Genomic DNA, 20002 nt, shown 5'->3' on the forward strand with positions numbered 1-20002 from the left:
TGGGACACAAGATAGGGAATGACTGCTAATGGGTATAGATTTTCTTTGTGGGGTGATGAAACTGTTCTGGAATGATAGAGCCATCATTAAAAGCACCCCTTTGAGTTACTATGTCAGTGACCTTAATAACATCAGTGTACCATGCCAGTTATGTGCTAGGTCTTGGGCTAAGCCCACTATAACCTAATGAAGTAGGTATATTATTGATGTCTCCAAAGGAGGAACGTAATACAGAGAGAGGCCAACACGTTACTTGGTGTTTCAGATCTTTTTTCTGTACCTTTTTGTAGCATAATTGTCTTCTAAGGTTTAAGAGGATTAAATGAGGTAATATGTGAAGCCCCTGAGTACATTGTTGGTACATGGTACACATTCAGAAAATGGATCATGTTTTATTCTTAAGTGGATGTTGTGGGATACCTGTCTTTGTTATGGAAAAGTCATTCTAACTTCTGCTGTGTTATAGTGTTAATAGTGTATAACACTTCCATTTGTTTTTGGATACAGGACCCCCTGGACCGGCTGTCCCTGCACCTGCAGGCTACGCAGGAGGCTTGCCTATGGGATACAACAGCTCACAGCAGCCCGGTACCTTCTTCTCGTACCAGCCAGCTGGTGGTGCCCATCCTATCCAGTACCAGCCTGGCAAATACCATATGTCAAATCAGCCTGTTTCAGTAACATGGATGCCAGGGCCTCCTCCTATACCAAACTGTCCTCCTGGTCTGGAATACTTAACCCAGGTAGTCCTCACAAATCCAAATGATCTTCTTATGAAGTATGACCGGGGATCCGACAAGAAGAGATACAAAGCTAGATAGAGTAGATGAAAGTGACAGGTCAGTGATGACAGAGGTCCAGTTTGTGAGACCATGGGAGTTGTGGTACTCATTTTAGAAATATGAAGGGGAAATGAGGAATACAGGAATGTATTTGGTGGGATCGGCACGGTTTTCTGAAGGATGTATGTTGAATTTTAAGATTTGCAAGGTGTCCTGTTGAAGGCGGTTTCAAAAACAGGACTAGAGGAAAAACTATCAAAGATGCCAATTCTCATTTGCATAGAAGTGAAGAGTTAACACCAGGAAAAACAACATCAGAGAGAAGTGAGTGAATCAGAGACCGTGAGTGAATCACTGGGGGTCTCTGCCCATCCTTTTTTCTCATTACCCATGATTTTCATTAGCCACTCCCTGCCACCCTCCAAACATAAAATGTAAATCAAAAGAGGAGACCTACCAAGGGTTTTGCTTCAGGCCAAGTTCCAGAGGATCTCTTCTCACAACACAGTGAATTCTTATTTTCCACCTCTATGCACATTCTGGAGGCACCAGGGTATCCAGATCAGAAACTGGGGCAGTACGTCAAATCAGTGTTCCAAATGGTGTTTTTAAAACCACATGTCAGAAACTCAAAAATATTGCTTAATGAAAATAAGATAAAGCTAGTATTGGAAATAACTTAGAACCTATTGAATCATGTTTGATTTTAGAAAAAGGAAGGGCGCCTGGCCGCTCAGTCTGTTAAGCATCTGACTCTTGATCTCAGCTCAGGTCATGGTCTCCTGGTACATGGGTTCGAGCCCCACATCAGGTTCTGCACTGACAATGCGGAACCTGCTTGGGATTCTCTCTCTCTCTGTCTCTCTCTGCCCTTCCCTCACTTGTGCACTCTCTCTCTGTCTCTCTCTCAAAAATAAGTAAATACACTTAAAAAAAAAAGACATATCATATAACTTCACTCATATGTGGAATTTAAGGTACAAAAAAGATGAACATAAGGGAAGGGAAGCAAAAATAATACATAAAGAGGGAGGGGAACAAAACAGAAGAGACTCTTAAACACAGAGAACAAACAGGGTTGCTGGAGGGGCTGTGGGTGGGAAGATGCGCTAAATGGGGAGGGGGCATTAAGGAAGACACTTGCTGGGATGAGAATTGGGTGTTATATGTAGGGGATGAATCCCTGGAATCTACTCCTGAAATCATTAATACACTATGTGCTAACTAATTTGGATGTAAATTAAAAATAAATAAGTAAATAAAGACATTTTGAAATACATTATAAACAAGGGACTTGCCAGTTCAACACATGTCTCCCCACGTAACCAACATTCCTTTGAGTTGATGTGTTTCTCTTTTCCATTTTATATATTGACAGGGACCTTCTGAATCCTGTGCATTGAGAACCATAGGTATACAGTGTTGTAGTGTTGATATTTCAAAGTCAAAACAGTTGGATCACAAAAACTGAGATTTCACATGAGCCAAAAATTTTATTCAGTTTTTGTTTTGGCAAAATATTGACAAACTGCAGCACCAGTCATTCAAGTACAGTGGTAGAGTAGAGCCCTACATTATTTCAGAAGCTTAAAAAATGCTTTATAGTTAATCACGTTTTAAAAGTTCCTTTTTTATACTAGATGATAAGTATAGAAATTGTCCTTAGAAATCCAAGATCTGCAGTCATTTCTCTTTTCTAAATGTATAACTTTAATTTTGTTCATCTAAATATTAAAAAATAGTTTCTTAATTTCCTCTATTCTGACAGAAGTTAACACATTTTATGAATTCTGTTTCTTTGTTCAGGTTTGTTTTGAATAAAAAAAAATAACTGAGAAAGGAAACAAAACAGGTTTAGAGACAGACCAACCTGGTTTTAAATTCTAGCTGTCGTTCCTCCTCACTCTGCAGCCTTCAATAACTTCTATAACCTGTTGGTGCTTGAATTTCATCATCAATAAAATAGTACTAGCAATACATACCTTATTGGGTTGTTAGGAGAATTTTTGAGATGGAAAGCTTTATACTGTGCTTATTATTTTTGGCACACAGGGTCCATCCAACAGGTGGTAGCTGTGTGGATGTTATTAGTGGAAACACTTTGTATGCAAACAGCCCTTCATTGCTTTATCATTTTCCTTATCCTATCCTTTTTGCAGTCTCCTCTGCAGATTCCATGAATCATTATCGGGACTCTCAATACTCTGGAGCATCCAAAGTAGCAGGATTATATTCTTTCTAGAGAGTTGGCGTGGCCAGTGACTCCACCAATTTGTTAGAGAACTGGTCCTTAACAGCCATAGTGTCTTCTGGACAAACTTCTTTTATAGTAACAGGCATTATTTCTTTAGAATATTGTACTCAGCAGTGGATGCTTTTTATCAACAGTATTTTGACTTTTAATTCTGGATTTTTAAAGGAACTATAAACCATCTTAGTGACCACTTTTGGTGTTTTATAAGATGTGTTTACACCCCCTCACCGGATTGTGTTTTTATATCAGAAAATTTTTTTTAATGAAGGAAGGGTTGTATCCTCTCCATACCCTCTGTAATCAGTTAAACACCACAAAACATTTATATCTGGTTATTTTTAACTTTATTACCACATTCATGTATTCTTTTATTAGCCATTGTATTCAATGAATATTCAGTGAAATATTTCAGGTGATATTCTGGTCTCAGGGTTAGGAATGATCTATATATCTAAAATTATATAGAGGGGGGTCTGGGTGGCTCAGTCAAGTGTCCCAACTTTGGCTCAGGTCATGATCTCACAGTGAGTTCAAGCCCTGCATTGGGCTCTGCATTGAAAATGCTTCGGATCCTCTGTCTCCCTCTCTCTTCCCCTCCCCAGCTCGCTCATGCACACACACACATGCTCTCTCTCTCTCTCTCTCTCTCAAATATAAGTAAACATTAAAAAATTAAAAATAAAATTATATAGATGTGATTACTCTGTCCTCAAAGAAGTTTCTTCTTTTCTGCTAGAATATTCTCAACTCTATTAGGTAATGAGCCCAACAAACTGTCTGACTTCAGGGTGATTCCTAAGTGACATTAAGGTAGAAGTTTAGTTGTTTTCCCAGCTCCCTTTTCAAGAGATCCCATCCCAGAATGTTTCCTCCCCTTTTCCTAATCCTAATCACATGCTTCCAGCCCTTGTGGACCCTCTCCTTTAATTAAAGCATGCACCTAGTGAAGACCCTGGCATTAGTAGCTCAAATGATTGGAAGTCAGTGTGTGAACATCTTCCAGAGGTACCTGTGAAAATAAGATAAAACTAGATACTCCTGTGTGAGGTCCCTGGCTGAGTTGCTCTCTGTAAGCCGCTGAGAAAATAGCCTACTGTGTGGTTGGTCCACGTTAAACTGTCTTGAACTTCCCCAGCAACTCCAGTCTGTGAGTGACGTGTCGATAAGACCAGTGAGTTGGGACTGAGCTAGAAACAATCTACGTCCACACAGCTTCTTCTGGATGCTGTGACTGCAGCAGGAAAATGATTTTCTGATATACCAGGCAACTGTTTGTCTTTTAACAGAACTGGAGAACACTGGTTTTCCTGTGTTCCTCTGCGGAACAGGTGCAGACAGGCTACTTTCACTAATTTTTTTTTTATTCCATTCAATGCTGAAAAGATATTTTGGTATCAGTTGATAACCTTTTCATACCCATCTCATCAGTTCCTTTTCTAACATTGACTTAATTCTGTGATTATTTTTTCCTAATTGCTTTGTTCTATCCCAACAGCTGGACACCATTCACGTCCTTCAGCATTTTGAGCCTCTGGAAAGTATGTATAATTTTGTTAGTGTTCAGCAGGTGGAAATTTGAATCAGGTGGAAATTTGCATTACCCAATATCTTGTTCTTTATTTATATTGGTCATTTCTTAGTGGTTCGAAGTGAAAAGACTGTCTTCTTTTACCCTTTCAAAAAAGTAAGAAAGGGAATTATTTTGTATAATTTTATCTATTTATACATGATACATACATTCGTAGACTTGAAAAAGACTTACACTTTATCTGGTCAACCCCCATACCATATTCTACGTATTCATCTTTAATGGAAGAGGAAAAGAAGGAGCCAGGACACTAAATGAGTTCGCCAGAGGCACCACAGTCAGCTAATGAGTGGTAGCGCTGGACATAGAATCTAAATCTGCGAAGTTCTAGTCCAGTGCCCTTGCTTTGGAAGAAAAAGGAATCACAGTCAACATAATGCCTGGTCTCAGTTCATCCTCACTTGATTATTAACCTTCACTTTATCCCCAGTTCCACACATTCATTTGACCACCACATACAGTCTCTGACTTTCTTTATTGCAATTGGTAATGACCCTGGTCATCTCAGTATATTTCATGAGCAGATTCATTTATGGTAAAAAGTATACTTTTATTTAAATGCCTTTTTAATGAAAGCTTTCTGAATTCAGATATACCAGGAGTATAGTTTCAGTCTTTGCTTTTATGTGGAAAAAAATTTTAAATCGTTTTATACCGACCTTCATTTAAAATTTTCAAAATTACTGAATACTTTTTGGGCAAGTGAATTATTTGGTGTCCTAATCAATTGAATATAGTTCACTTCAAAATTTTAAAAAGCTTTTTGCTTTAAGCACCTAAGGAATACTACAAAAGGACTTCTTGAGGCCCATTTTAACTGCTTCTAATTTAAAGTGGCTTTCTCATTCTATTTTTTAGTGATCACATCTTTTGAAACTAATAATGGATATGATATTAAAAACAACCTGGACCAGATGGTTTACATCGTAAATGAAGACACAGACGACTTTACCAGAAATGCTTATCGGACACTAAGGCCCTTCGTCCTCCGGGTCACTGACTGCATGGGCCGAGAAATCATGACCATGCAGAGGCCTTTCAGATGCACCTGCTGTTGCTTCTGTTGTCCCTCCACCAGGCAAGAGGTCAGAGAACACAAGTCTAATTCCTCGTCTCTTCCTGATCCAACTCTTGACAGCATCGCTGTGCTCCTTCCAGAATGACACATGAGGGGGTTTTTCACTGGCTCTGCTGGTCAGACTGAAAGAAGAGAGCCGAGGGGGTGAAGGGGGATGGGGAGGAGGGCCGCCAAATTGTCTCACCTGAGGAAAATCACAGAGGGTTTTTTTCTTGTGGGTTCTTGTCTTCTGGTGCTAGTTGGGGCTCAGGCTCAAATCAGGATTATTTGGTGACCACAGTTCTGTCGGTTGTGTCTACTGAGTTAGAAATGTATCTGTTACCTAGAACAGAAGTCACACACATTTGTCTGAATGCACCTACCTATCCCCAGATAAGTTGTCCCTAGACATAATTGTATACTTTCAGAATTGGAAGAGACTTAAAAACTTCTTTTTTTAATGTTTATTTTTGAGAGAGAGAGAGACTGACTGTGAGCAGGGGTGGGCTGAGAGAAAGGGAGACACAGAATCCAAAGCAGGCTCCAGGCTCTGAGCTGTCAGCACAGAGCCCGATGAGAGGCTCAAACTCACGAACCATGAGAACATGACCTGAGCTGAAGACTGACACTTAACCGACTGAACCACCCAGGCGCCCCTAGAACTGGAAGAGACTTTAGATAACTGTACACTGTCCATCCCAATCCACACCTTGCCACAGGTAAAGAAAGGGTGGCTCAGAAAATTAAGCACCTGATGAACGTGTTACACTCCACCAAGTACTGGAACTGGAAACTAGATGTTCTGAGTTAACAGCTGGGTTCCTCTTCTACAACCTGTGAGGCTCTAGGAAGGTTGTTTGCTGCAGGGAAAAGAAGCAGCTTTAGACAGAGGTCAACCAGAATTTTGAATTCTAGATACGCCTTCTATTTATGTTGGTATAATTTATTTAACTTCTTTGGGCCTCAGTACTTCTGTACATAACTATGCATAATATCCCATGGGATTACTGGGATATATAAAGACAGATTATGTTCAGTACCAGCACTTCCTGAATGTTAGTTTATTTACAAGCCTTTCTGTGTTTTGATGTCCTATAACATGGAGATAATAATGGTACCATCACGTAGGATTGCTTTGAGGATTAAATAGTAAATGAATGTTAACTGTCGTTACAGTACCTGGCAGGTAGGACAGCGCTCAGAGAATGTTAGTTGTTGTTCCCAGGTATCTTCTCTCTCACTACTGTGTTTGTAATAACAGCCTTAAATTTTTTTTTTTAACGTTTATTTATTTTTGAGACAGAGAGAGACAGAGCATGAACAGGGGAGGGTCAGAGAGAGGGAGACACAGAATCTGAAACAGGCTCCAGGCTCTTAGCTGTCAGCACAGAGCCCAACGCGGGGCTCGAATTCACGGACTGCAAGATCATGACCTGAGCCGAAGTCGGCCGCTTAACCGACTGAGCCACCCAGGCACCCTATAATAACAGCCTTAAATTTGAGATGAATCTTCACCTTTAATCCTCAGTCCTTTTGATGATACAAGGAATTCTTTGTATTCATGAGTTGGTTTTTTTCTTCTCAAATGATTTTTTTTTAAGTAATTTACCTATTTACAGTTTTTTTCCCTCTTAGTCTTAAACTTATATGAGATCTTAATCCTAGGAAGTTATCAAATTTATATGCTTATGTATATGTTTGAATGTATATATGTGAACAATAATTTTTTTTAAAATAATGCCTTGATTTGGCAGTTTGTGAAGCTATGTAGTCCTGCCCTTGAGACCCAGTGGACTCAAAACTGTTAGAAAAGTATAAATGACACCAGAAGAGCCATCAACTCTGAGCTTTTACTAAATAATTTAATTTTATGGCTCATGTTATTATTAAATATGAAGATCTTAGTTCTTCACAAAGGAATATTATAAAGATGATTAGTTAAAACAGGGTACTGGACAATTTTAAAACTTGTAAAAATGGCTTTATATATTCATACACACATCCTTTGTTTCCACAGTATACAGTTTACAGAATGCCTCTTTTCTCTCTTTTCTATTACAATTGTCATGTCTGGGATTTAAGTCTAGGAAGTTACCTTGTTACTTTGTCATGGACCGTGCCAGAAGACGTGAGGCACCTAGAGCAGAGACAGAGAACCTTATTACAGCACAGGAAGCAGTACCAGCGTCAGGAGCCGGATGTTGGTATAGACCCCTTGCCCCTAAGTTCTCTGGGGTTAACTCAGAGGAGCGGGCGGGTGTGCATACAGCTGAGAAACACTGAGCTTGGAGAAACGATCATTGTGTAACAAGCAGTAAGTCTGTCCCAAAGGGAAATGTGTCTTCACCTCTCAAGGCCTTTCACTGACATAACACCCCTAAGAAATAGCCTGGGGTACAATGGAGGAGTCTGTACCATTAACATTTTTTTCCAGTCCTTGCATGAGGGAAGAACGTACGGTGTATGTGCTTACGGGTATATATGTAGCCTCCTTCCCTCTGTCACTGCTTCTTTGCAGCTGGAGGTGCAGTGTCCTCCTGGTGTCACCATTGGCTTTGTTGCAGAACACTGGAACCTGTGCAGGGCAGTTTACAGCATCCAGAATGAGAAGAAAGAAAATGTGATGCGAGTACGTGGGCCATGTTCAACCTATGGCTGTGGTTCAGATTCTGTTTTTGAGGTAAATGTAAAAATAACATTTTTAGTATTTTTTCAACATTTACAGACAGACCTTAGAATTGTTTGGTTTTAGATTATTTTTTCACATGAATGAATAAAGTAGAAGGAGGAAAGAGTTATCGGTTGACATCAAATCATTTGCAAATTATTGTTGGTGGATTGCTTAATGTTTCCCAAAATGTGAGCTACTTTGTTTATGATTTCAGTGTTTGATGAAGATGAGAAGGACCCATGTAAAACACTAAACCTGAAAGAAAATAGCCCAATAGATTCCGTTTATTTTGTTCTTGGTTGTATTTAATTAACCATTTTTACCAAAGATTTGCAGGATTGGGATACAGGTCCTGAGCAATGGAAGTGCCCAACAGATCACAAAACATATGGATCACCCCGAGATTGTGCAAATCGTCTATCTGCATGGTGGAAGTCTGCCTGTGTCCTCAAGAGACAGGATAACACTGATAACATAGATAAAACTCATAATAGATTATAGCATTTTCTCAGAAAAATGAAAAATCCTCCTGTTTTGCCTTTATTTCACTGACTACAAAATGATTGCTGGTTATCCTATGAATTTGACAAAGGAGATTCTTAGAAATATTTCCTGAGCTTCTTAGAAAATGTCTTGGAATTCAGCAAGGCTCTTTAAAGTTGCTCATTCAAGTATTTTCTTTTATTTTTTTTTTTTATTTTTTTTCAACGTTTTTTATTTATTTTTGGGACAGAGAGAGACAGAGCATGAACGGGGGAGGGGCAGAGAGAGAGGGAGACACGGAATTGGAAACAGGCTCCAGGCTCCGAGCCATCAGCCCAGAGCCTGACACGGGGCTCGAACTCACAGACCGCAAGATCGTGACCTGGCTGAAGTCAGACGCTTAACCGACTGTGCCACCCAGGCGCCCCATTCAAGTATTTTCTATGACACCCAATAAACCTTTTTAGTTCTCCAGGCATTGCTTATTTGTTAAAAGACCACTGTAGAGAAATAGAAAATGTAGCCACATTTCAGGGGCAGAGTATACAGGATCATTCTGATCACCAAAAGTTAGCAAGTGCCTGAGTCCCCCTTTGAGAAGCCAAAGCTCTTCAGAATTCTGACATACAACAGGGTGGATTTGACCCACAAAAACTTGACTGATTATATGAAGTTTGTGAAGTATGTAGAATTATGCTTCCTTACTTTTGTTCATGTGTTTCTCTAGACTGTAGAGACTCCCTCCCAATCCCCAATTCCCACTCTTTACTATATGAAGAAGAATTTCAAAATCAATTCAAATCATACCTCATTTGCTCTTGAAAACAAGAGCATTGAAAACAAGAGCATTGAAAACAAGAGATATGCCCCAGTTCTGGTTTTTGGGTTTTTTGTTTGATTTAATTCAAGTCAGTTAACATACAGTGTAGGCTTGGTTTCAGGAGTAGAACCCAGTGAGTTCTCTCTTACATATGATGTTCAGTGCTCATCCCAAAAAGTACGCTCCTTAATGCCTATCACCCATTTAATCCATCCCTGACCCACCTCCCCTCAGTTCTCTATCTTTAAAAGTTTCTTATGGTTTGCCTCCTTCTCTGTTTTTACCTTATTTTTCCTTCCCTTCCCCTATATTCATCTGTTGAGTTTCTCAAATTCTACATATGAGTGAAATCATATGATATCTGTTTTTCTGTGACTTGTTTCACTTAGCATAATACCATCTAGTTCCATCCATGTTGTTGCAAATGGCAAGATTTCATTCTTTTTCGTTGCTGAGTAGTATTCCATTGTGTGTGTGTGTGTGTGTGTGTGTGTGTGTGTGTGTGTGTGTGTACACCACATCTTTATCCATTCATCAGTTGATGGACAGGTGGGCTCCCTGGCTAACCTGGCTATTGTTGATCCCAGCTCAGTTATTAACCAGTTGCAAGGCACCTAACCCATCTTGGCCATAATTCCGTATTTGAAATTATGTTATTACTGTTATTAATTTCCTGTACTGTATTTATGCTTATCTCAGTGTAAAGTGCTTCTAAGTAGAAGAATGAAATGTATAGTACTTTTTAATCATCATTAAGTCACATGCTTCTCTTTCTAGGTCAAATCCCTTGATGGTGTATCTAACATCGGCAGTATTATTAGGAAGTGGAACGGTCTGTTATCAGCAATGGGCGATGCTGACCAGTTTGAAATTCACTTCCCGTTAGATATGGATGTGAAGATGAAAGCCATGATTTTTGGAGCCTGCTTCCTCATTGTAAGCCTTTTACTTTTGACTTGTCTTGAGTGAGTTATTCTTTCCAATGAGATACAGTGTAGTATAATAGAAAGGCAATAACATTTGCAACTAGGCCAGTGTCTGTCTCTACCACTTACTAGTGACATGTTTTGCAAAGTGTCGAACACTTCCTGGCCTCATTCTTTTTATCTGTAAAATGGAGATAGAAATTCTTAGATTTTTTCAGGGTGATGAACATTAGCTATCATCTGAGTACAGGGGCCAGAAGAGTGCTTGGAGAATATTAGACATCCAGTGGGTGTGATTGTCATCACAGCATGTTATTTGTCTTTCTCATTACTTAAAGATGCCTGTCCTTTGACTTCTTGAGAAAATAAAATAACTCTAGAGCTGATTTCCTTTCCCTCCACCTTATTGCCTCTCTGTCATTGTACTCCTTGGTGTTGTATCTTCCTTAGATTTAGTAGGCACAGTTCCCTTGCTGTATTACTGGCTGATTAATGGCTAATATTCATAAGTAAAGCATAGAAATGAAATGGAAAATATTTACCTTAAAAATGTAGTTAATGTACTGCAATTGGTATATTTAACATTTAATTTTTTTTTTTATGAAATTTATTGACAAATTGGTTTCCATACAACACCCAGTGCTCATCCCAAAAGGTGCCCTCCTCAATACCCATCACCCACCCTCTCCTCCCTCCCACCCCCATCAACCCTCAGTTTGTTCTCAGTTTTTAACAGTCTCTTATGCTTTGGCTCTCTCCCATTCTAACCTCTTTTTTTTTTTTCCTTCCCCTCCCCCATGGGTTCCTGTTAAGTTTCTCAGGATCCACATAAGAGTGAAACCATATGGTATCTGTCTTTCTCTGTATGGCTTATTTCACTTAGCATCACACTCTCCAGTTCCATCCACGTTGCTACAAAAGGCCATATTTCATTTTTTCTCATTGCCACGTAATATTCCATTGTGTATATAAACCACAATTTCTTTATCCATTCATCAGTTGATGGACATTTAGGCTCTTTCCATAATTTGGCTATTGTTGAGAGTGCTGCTATGAACATTGGTGTACAAGTGGCCCTATGCATCAGTGCTCCTGTATCCCTTGGATAAATTCCTAGCAGTGCTATTGCTGGGTCATAGGGTAGGTCTATTTTTAATTTTCTGAGGAACCTCCACACTGCTTTCCAGAGCGGCTGCACCAATTTACATTCCCACCAACAGTGCAAGAGGGTTCCCGTTTCTCCACATCCTCTCCAGCATCTCTAGTCTCCTGATTTGTTCATTTTGGCCACTCTGACTGGCGTGAGGTGATACCTGAGTGTGGTTTTGATTTGTATTTCCCTGATAAGGAGCGACGCTGAACATCTTTTCATGTGCCTGTTGGCCATCCGGATGTCTTCTTTAGAGAAGTGTCTATTCATGTTTTCTGCCCATTTCTTCACTGGGTTATTTGTTTTTCGGGTGTGGAGTTTGGTGAGCTCTTTATAGATTTTGGATACTAGCCCTTTGTCTGATATGTCATTTGCGAATATCTTTTCCCATTCCGTTGGTTGCCTTTTAGTTTTGTTGGTTGTTTCCTTTGCTGTGCAGAAGCTTTTTATCTTCATAAGGTCCCAGTAATTCACTTTTGCTTTTAATTCCCTTGCCTTTGGGGATGTGTCGAGGAAGAGATTGCTACGGCTGAGGTCAGAGAGGTCTTTTCCTGCTTTCTCCTCTAAGGTTTTGATGGTTTCCTGTCTCACATTTAGGTCCTTTATCCATTTTGAGTTTATTTTTGTGAATGGTGTGAGAAAGTGGTCTAGTTTCAACCTTCTGCATGTTGCTGTCCAGTTCTCCCAGCACCATTTGTTAAAGAGTCTGTCTTTTTTCCATTGGATGTTCTTTCCTGCTTTGTCAAAGATGAGTTGGCCATATGTTTGTGGGTCTAGTTCTGGGGTTTCTATTCTATTCCATTGGTCTATGTGTCTGTTTTTGTGCCAATACCATGCTGTCTTGATGATGACAGCTTTGTAGTAGAGGCTAAAGTCTGGGATTGTGATGCCTCCTGCTTTGGTCTTCTTCTTCAAAATTCCTTTGGCTAATCGGGGCCTTTTGTGGTTCCATATGAATTTTAGGATTGCTTGTTCTAGTTTCGAGAAGAATGCTGGTGCAATTTTGATTGGGATTGCATTGAATGTGTAGATAGCTTTGGGTAGTATTGACATTTTGACAATATTTATTTTTCCAATCCATGAGCAGGGAATGTCTTTCCATTTCTTTAAATCTTCTTCAATTTCCTTCCTAAGCTTTCTATAGTTTTCCGCATACAGATTCTTTACATCTTTGGTTAGATTTATTCCTAGGTATTTTATGCTTCTTGGTGCAATTGTGAATGGGATCAGTTTCTTTATTTGTCTTTCTGTTGCTTCATTGTTAGTGTATAAGAATGCAACTGATTTCTGTACATTGATTTTGTATCCTGCAACTTTGCTGAATTCCTGTATCAGTTCTAGCAGACTTTTGGTGGAGTCTATTGGATTTTCCATGTATAATATCATGTCATCTGCAAAAAGCGAAAGCTTGACTTCATCTTTGCCAATTTTGATGCCTTTGATTTCCTTTTGTTGTCTGATTGCTGATGCTAGAACTTCCAGCACTATGTTAAACAGCAGCGGTGAGAGTGGGCATCCTTGTCGTGTTCCTGATCTCAGGGAAAAAGCTCTCAGTTTTTCCCCGTTGAGGATGATGTTAGCTGTGGGCTTTTCATAAATGGCTTTTATGATCTTTAAGTATGTTCCTTCTATCCCGACTTTCTCAAGGGTTTTTTTTTTTTTTTTTTAATTTTTTTTTTTTCAACGTTTATTTCTTTTTGGGACAGAGAGAGACAGAGCATGAACGGGGGAGGGGCAGAGAAAGAGGGAGACACAGAATCGGAAACAGGCTCCAGGCTCCGAGCCATCAGCCCAGAGCCTGACGCGGGGCTCGAACTCCCGGACCGCGAGATCGTGACCTGGCTGAAGTCGGACGCTTAACCGACTGCGCCACCCAGGCGCCCCTCAAGGGTTTTTATTAAGAAAGGGTGCTGGATTTTGTCGAAGGCCTTTTCTGCATCGATTGACAGGATCATATGGTTCTTCTCTTTTTTTTTTGTTAATGTGATGTATCACGTTGATTGATTTGCGAATGTTGAACCAGCCCTGCATCCCAGGAATGAATCCCACTTGATCATGGTGAATAATTCTTTTTATATGCCGTTGAATTTGATTTGCTAGTATCTTATTGAGAATTTTTGCATCCATATTCATCAGGGATATTGGCCTGTAGTTCTCTTTTTTTTACTGGGTCTCTGTCTGGTTTAGGAATCAAAGTAATACTGGCTTCATAGAATGAGTCTGGAAGTTTTCCTTCCCTTTCTATTTCTTGGAATAGCTTGAGAAGGATAGGTATTATCTCTGCTTTAAACGTCTGGTAGAACTCCCCTGGGAAGCCATCTGGTCCTGGACTCTTATTTGTTGGGAGATTTTTGATAACCGATTCAATTTCTTCGCTGGTTATGGGTCTGTTCAAGCTTTCTATTTCCTCCTGATTGAGTTTTGGAAGAGTGTGAGTGTTCAGGAATTTGTCCATTTCTTCCAGGTTGTCCAATTTGTTGGCATATAATTTTTCATAGTATTCCCTGATAATTGTTTGTATCTCTGAGGGATTGGTTGTAATAATTCCATTTTCATTTGTGATTTTATCTATTTGGGTCATCTCCCTTTTCTTTTTGAGAAGCCTGGCTAGAGGTTTGTCAATTTTGTTTATTTTTTCAAAAAACCAACTCTTGGTTTCATTGATCTGCTCTACAGTTTTTTTAGATTCTATATTGTTTCTTTCTGCTCTGATCTTTATTATTTCTCTTCTTCTGCTGGGTTTAGGCTGCCTTTGCTGTTCTGCTTCTAGTTCCTTTAGGTGTGCTGTTAAATTTTGTATTTGGGATTTTTCTTGTTTCTTGAGATAGGCCTGGATTGCAATGTATTTTCCTCTCAGGACTGCCTTTGCTGCGTCCCAAAGCGTTTGGATTGATGTATTTTCATTTTCGTTTGTTTCCATATATTTTTTAATTTCTTCTCTAATTGCCTGGTTGACCCACTCATTCGTTAGTAGGGTGTTCTTTAACCTCCATGCTTTTGGAGGTTTTCCAGACTTTTTTCTGTGGTTGATTTCAAGCTTCATAGCATTGTGGTCTGAAAGTAAGCATGGTATAATTTCAATTCTTGTAAACTTATGAAGGGCTGTTTTGTGACCCAGTATATGATCTATCTTGGAGAATGTTCCATGTGCACTCGAGAAGAAAGTATATTCTGTTGCTTTGGGATGCAGAGTTCTAAATATATCTGTCAAGTCCATCTGATCCAATGTGTCATTCAGGGCCCTTGTTTCTTTATTGACCGTGTGTCTAGATGATCTATCCATTTCTGTAAGTGGGGTGTTAAAGTCCCCTGCAATTACCACATTCTTATCAATAAGGTTGCTTATGTTTATGAGTAATTGTTTGATATATTTGGGGGCTCCGGTATTCGGCACATAGACATTTATAATTGTTAGCTCTTCCTGATGGATAGACCTTGTAACTATTATATAATGTCCTTCTTCATCTCTTGTTACAGCCTTTAATTTAAAGTCTAGTTTGTCTGATATAAGTATGGCTACTCCAGCTTTCTTTTGGCTTCCAGTCGCATGATAAATAGTTCTCTATCCCCTCACTCTCAATCTAAAGGTGTCCTCAGGTCTAAAATGAGTCTCTTGTAGACAGCAAATCGATGGGTCTTGTTTTTTTATCCATTCTGATACCCTATGTCTTTTGGTTGGCGCATTTAATCCATTTACATTCAGTGTTATTATAGAAAGATACGGGTTTAGAGTCATTGTGATGTCTGTATGTTTTATGCTTGTAGTGATGTCTCTGGGACTTTGTCTCACAGGGTCCCCCTTAGGATCTCTTGTAGGGCTAGTTTAGTGGTGACAAATTCCTTCAGTTTTTGTTTGTTTGGGAAGACCTTTATCTCTCCTTCTATTCTAAATGACAGACTTGCTGGATAAAGGATTCTCGGCTGCATATTTTTTCTGTCTAGCACCCTGAAAATCTCGTGCCAATTCTTTCTGGCCTGCCAAGTTTCAAAAGAGAGATCAGTCACGAGTCTTATAGGTCTCCCTTTATATGTGAGGGCACGTTTACCCCTTGCTGCTTTCAGAATTTTCTCTTTATCCTTGTATTTTGCCAGTTTCACTATGATATGTCGTGCAGAAGATCGATTCAAGTTACGTCTGAAGGGAGTTCTCTGTGCCTCTTGGATTTCAATGCCTTTTTCCTTCCCCAGTTCAGGGAAGTTCTCAGCTATGATTTCTTCAAGTACCCCTTCAGCACCTTTCCCTCTCTCTTCCTCCTCTGGGATACCAATTATGCGTATATTATTTCTTTTTAGTGTATCACTTAGTTCTCTAATTTTCCCCTCATACTCCTGGATTTTTTTATCTCTCTTTTTCTCAGCTTCCTCTTTTTCCATAACTTTATCTTCTAGTTCACCTATTCTCTCCTCTGCCTCTTCAAGCCGAGCTGTGGTGGTTTCCATTTTGTTATGCATTTCGTTTAAAGTGTTTTTCAGCTCCTCGTGACTGTTCCTTAGTCCCTTGATCTCTGTAGCAAGAGATTCTCTGCTGTCCTGTATACTGTTTTCAAGCCCAGCGATTAATTTTATGACTATTATTCTAAATTCACTTTCTGTTATATTATTTAAATCCTTTTTGATCAGCTCATTAGCTGTTGTTACTTCCTGGAGATTCTTCTGAGGGGAATTCTTCCTCTTGGTCATTTTGGATAGTCCCTGGCGTGGTGAGGACCTGCAGGGCACTTCCCCTGTGCTGTGGTGTATAACTGGAGTTGGTGGGCGGGGCCGCAGTCAGATTTGATGTCTGCCCCCAGCCCACCGCTGGGGCCATAGTCAGACTCGTCTATGCCTTCTCTTCCCCTCTCCTAGGGGCGGGATTCACTGTGGGGTGGTGTGGCTCGTCTGGGCTACTTGCACCCTGCCAGGCTTGTGATGCTGGGGATCTGGCGTATTAGCTGGGGTGGGTAGGCAAGGTGCTCGGGGGCAGGAGGGGCAGGCTTAGCTCGCTTCTCCTTAGGTGATCCACTTCAGGAGGGGGCCTGTGGCAGCCGGAGGGAGTCAGATCCGCTGCCGGAGGTTTGGCTCCGCAGAAGCGCAGAGTTGGGTGTTTGCGCTGAGCGAGCAAGTTCCCTGGCAGGAACTGGTTCACTTTGGGATTTTGGCTGGGGGATGGGCGGGGGAGATGGCGCTGGCGAGCGCCTTTGTTCCCCACCAAACTGAGCTCTGTTGTCAGGGGCCTCAGCAGCTCTCCCTCCCTTTGTCCTCCAGCCTTCCCGCTTTCCGAGCAGAGCTGGTAACTTATGACCTCCCAGACGCTAAGTCGCACTTGTTGTGGGAACACAGTCCGTCAGGCCCCTCCGCTTTTGCAAGCCAGCTTGGGGGCTCTGCTTGGCCGGCGAGCCGCCCCTCCGCCCCGGCTCCCTCCCGCCAGTCCGTGGAGCGCGCACCGCCTCGCCGCCCTTCCTACCCTGTTCCGTGGGCCTCTCGTGTGTGTTTGGCTCCGGCGACTCCGTTCTGCTAATCCTCTGGCGGTTTTCTGGGTTATTTAGGCAGGTGTAGATGGAATCTAAGTGATCAGCAGGACGTGCGGTGAGCCCAGCGTCCTCCTAAGCCGCCATCTTGCCTTTTTTCCTAACATTTAATTTTGATTGTCAAGTTTTTCGTCTTTTTAACAATGAAAATTTAGTTAACTGGTACCCCCAAATGGAAAGGTTGTTGGCTACCAATAGTTCCAAGTTTTTAATTGCTGCTCTTCATATTAGGTCCTCTTCATAAAGATTTCATTAGATTTATTTATTCTTAACTAGAAAGAGGATCGCCTGATAAATTATAAAGGATAATATTTTATGCATTGCATCTAATTATGTATCCATCTGTATACATACAGTTGTCTCTTTTTTCTAATATATATATGTATATATTACATGTGTGTATATATATATATATATATATGTATATTTTTTTTCTAATTTCAGGACTTCATGTATTTTGAAAGATCACCACGACGTTCATCAAGATAGATGGACACAGCAAATCAACAATTATGGTTAATTAAAAAAAATCAGAGAAGTTGGATTGGGTTTATAATCCCCTGAATTATTTGCAAATATATGTATCTGCTTTTGCAGATTATTTTTACTGGGTATTAGCTCTGACAGGTAGGCTGAGTGTAAGGGCAAGAACACATGTTTTAATTGATTGAACCATGTGTTTTAATTGATTGTCTCTCTGTCTACATGGTAGACTAGGAGTTCACCTTGAAAAAGCTATAACTCATTAACCAAGTAAACATAATACAATGAGCTTGAAAACACTTTACTTACGCTGAGATAAGGGAAAATGAATCCCAGGGCTCTCACATTAATGGGTCATGAAATGGCAAGCTTTTTAGAGCAGTCTTTGAGATAGAATAAAACAGCTTTTATCCCCAACCCTCTCCAACCTGTCCTCTCCATCAACTTGTCCTGTTACTGAAGATAAATTTGATTCTAAGTGAAAAGAATAATACTCTTGACCTTTAAAACAAAAAGGAAGGTAGGCAGAAATACTGTGTGTTATTGTACAAGGAAAAATTTACTTGTGCATATGTCTCAAACCTTGTTCTGAAAGTTTATAAGTTTCAATGGAAAATTTGATTTTATTACCAAACAAAACATTTTTTAAAAAATCATAAGGTTCTATTTTCCATACCTATTCCCTCATTCACTAGCGTGGTCTATCAGGACCTGCCTGGACATGGAGTCAGGGTCATCCTATCAGCAAAAGAGGTGACAAGGGCCACAGCTTGTCTAGATCTCTGAGCAACTCAGAGACATCAGTGTCCTTATGAGGAGCTTGCGTTTAATCTATTTAATCTCTCTTGGCCACAGATGCATTACATATGAAATATTTTGGCCAAATCTCAAAGATTGCCTATTGAACTTCCGTATCTCATGGGGTGTGACACAGAGGAGATAGTTTTTATTTTTCTTTCTTTCAAGATCACTGATAATCACCATGTTTTTCTAACTGCAGGAATTGAAGTTGGGTTTCTAAATTTTGAAATGTGGCATTCTGTGTAGCACTTTGTAAAAGCAAAACTACGAAATTTGACGTTTTTAAATATTTCTTAGCTGCTTTTTATTTAGATGATAGATAAATCTGCCTGTGCAAAGAAGATAATAAAACTTCTCTGTGAACTATAGCTTAACAGTAAAATTCTGTAGGATCGACATAGTTACAGTATAAGCGTACTTGTTATTAGCTAGTTAAGAGCACAGTGTATTGGTGAATAGTTGCTGATGAATCAGCCTGTGTCTTTTGTACTCTACCTTCCTATCTGGACATGGACTGTGTTTTTTCAACACAGCCAGTATGTAGAATGAAATGTATTCTTCTCCTTGTTAAATAAAGCAACTCTAAGTGTTCTCTGATGGGATTACTCGGAGATGACAGCCTTTGCCCACAATTCCTGTTGAAGTCAAAGAAAGGTGCTTCATTTTACAATTATATTTATCTTTTCATGGTAAAGTTGTTTTATTCAGTTTCTTGTAATTTCTATATTTAGGTGCTACTGCTAGCTTTTTTTTTAAGTGTTAAACTGCTGCTTTTCTAAAAAGTACAATTACCTTATATTTGAAAATACGATTGCAGTCTTAGACATATATATTATTTCTTATAATAATATCTGACATTTTATGTAGGAAATGAAACAATAATATTGAGAAAGTTTATCTGTACAAACTTCATTTTTACTTGCCCGCATCCCTACATCCCAAGACCTGCTGCATAATGCTAAGAAAAGATTATTTAACATATGACATTTTAAGTTTCTGTTCAAAGTTTTCATGGCATTAAGTTGTCTCTTACAGTTATTATCCCTCTGTCTTTAGAAGTAATACCATGTGTCTTATTTTTTTATACTATGGTTCATATTATAGTTTCTATATTTCTTAATGGTATTTCATTGTGTAAAATTGATCAGAGTCACTAAAAAAAAGCTACTCTCTTTGTATTTTAATGCTTCATCATACTGTTTTTGGCTTTTAAATAAATATAATATGGTTTATAGTGAAATACTGTTTTATTTTTTGACTTGTGATTGAGTCTTTGCTATAGACTGAATGCTTGTATTTCCCCCCAGATTTATGAATTACCCCAATGTGATGGTGTTTGGAGATGGAGACTTTAGGAGGTGATAGGACATGCTGGTGGAGCCCTCATGAATGGGATTAGTGTCCTTGTAATCTGTCAGTACCTTGATCTTGGGTTTCCCAGCTTCCAGAATGTGAAAGATAAATATTTGTTTTGTAAGCC

General features: G+C 39.6%; 1 protein-coding gene across 4 annotated transcripts in view; it reads left to right on the top strand.

The window, feature by feature from the left end:
- LOC122491889 (phospholipid scramblase 4) overlaps positions 1-19762 on the top strand; it is a 58187-nt gene extending 38425 nt beyond the window's left edge. For all 4 annotated transcript variants that reach the window (XM_043595202.1, XM_043595201.1, XM_043595200.1 and 1 more), the window contains 6 exons: positions 508-743; positions 4532-4574; positions 5483-5709; positions 8200-8361; positions 10433-10591; positions 17683-19762. In XM_043595202.1, coding sequence (XP_043451137.1) covers positions 508-743; positions 4532-4574; positions 5483-5709; positions 8200-8361; positions 10433-10591; positions 17683-17727 — 872 coding nt within the window. In that variant the 3' untranslated portion in view covers positions 17728-19762. The remainder of the gene's footprint in view (positions 1-507; positions 744-4531; positions 4575-5482; positions 5710-8199; positions 8362-10432; positions 10592-17682) is intronic.
- Positions 19763-20002: the final 240 nt, after the last annotated feature.

The sequence above is a fragment of the Prionailurus bengalensis genome, chromosome C2 (assembly GCF_016509475.1).
Source record: "Prionailurus bengalensis isolate Pbe53 chromosome C2, Fcat_Pben_1.1_paternal_pri, whole genome shotgun sequence".
NCBI lineage: Eukaryota > Metazoa > Chordata > Mammalia > Carnivora > Felidae > Prionailurus > Prionailurus bengalensis.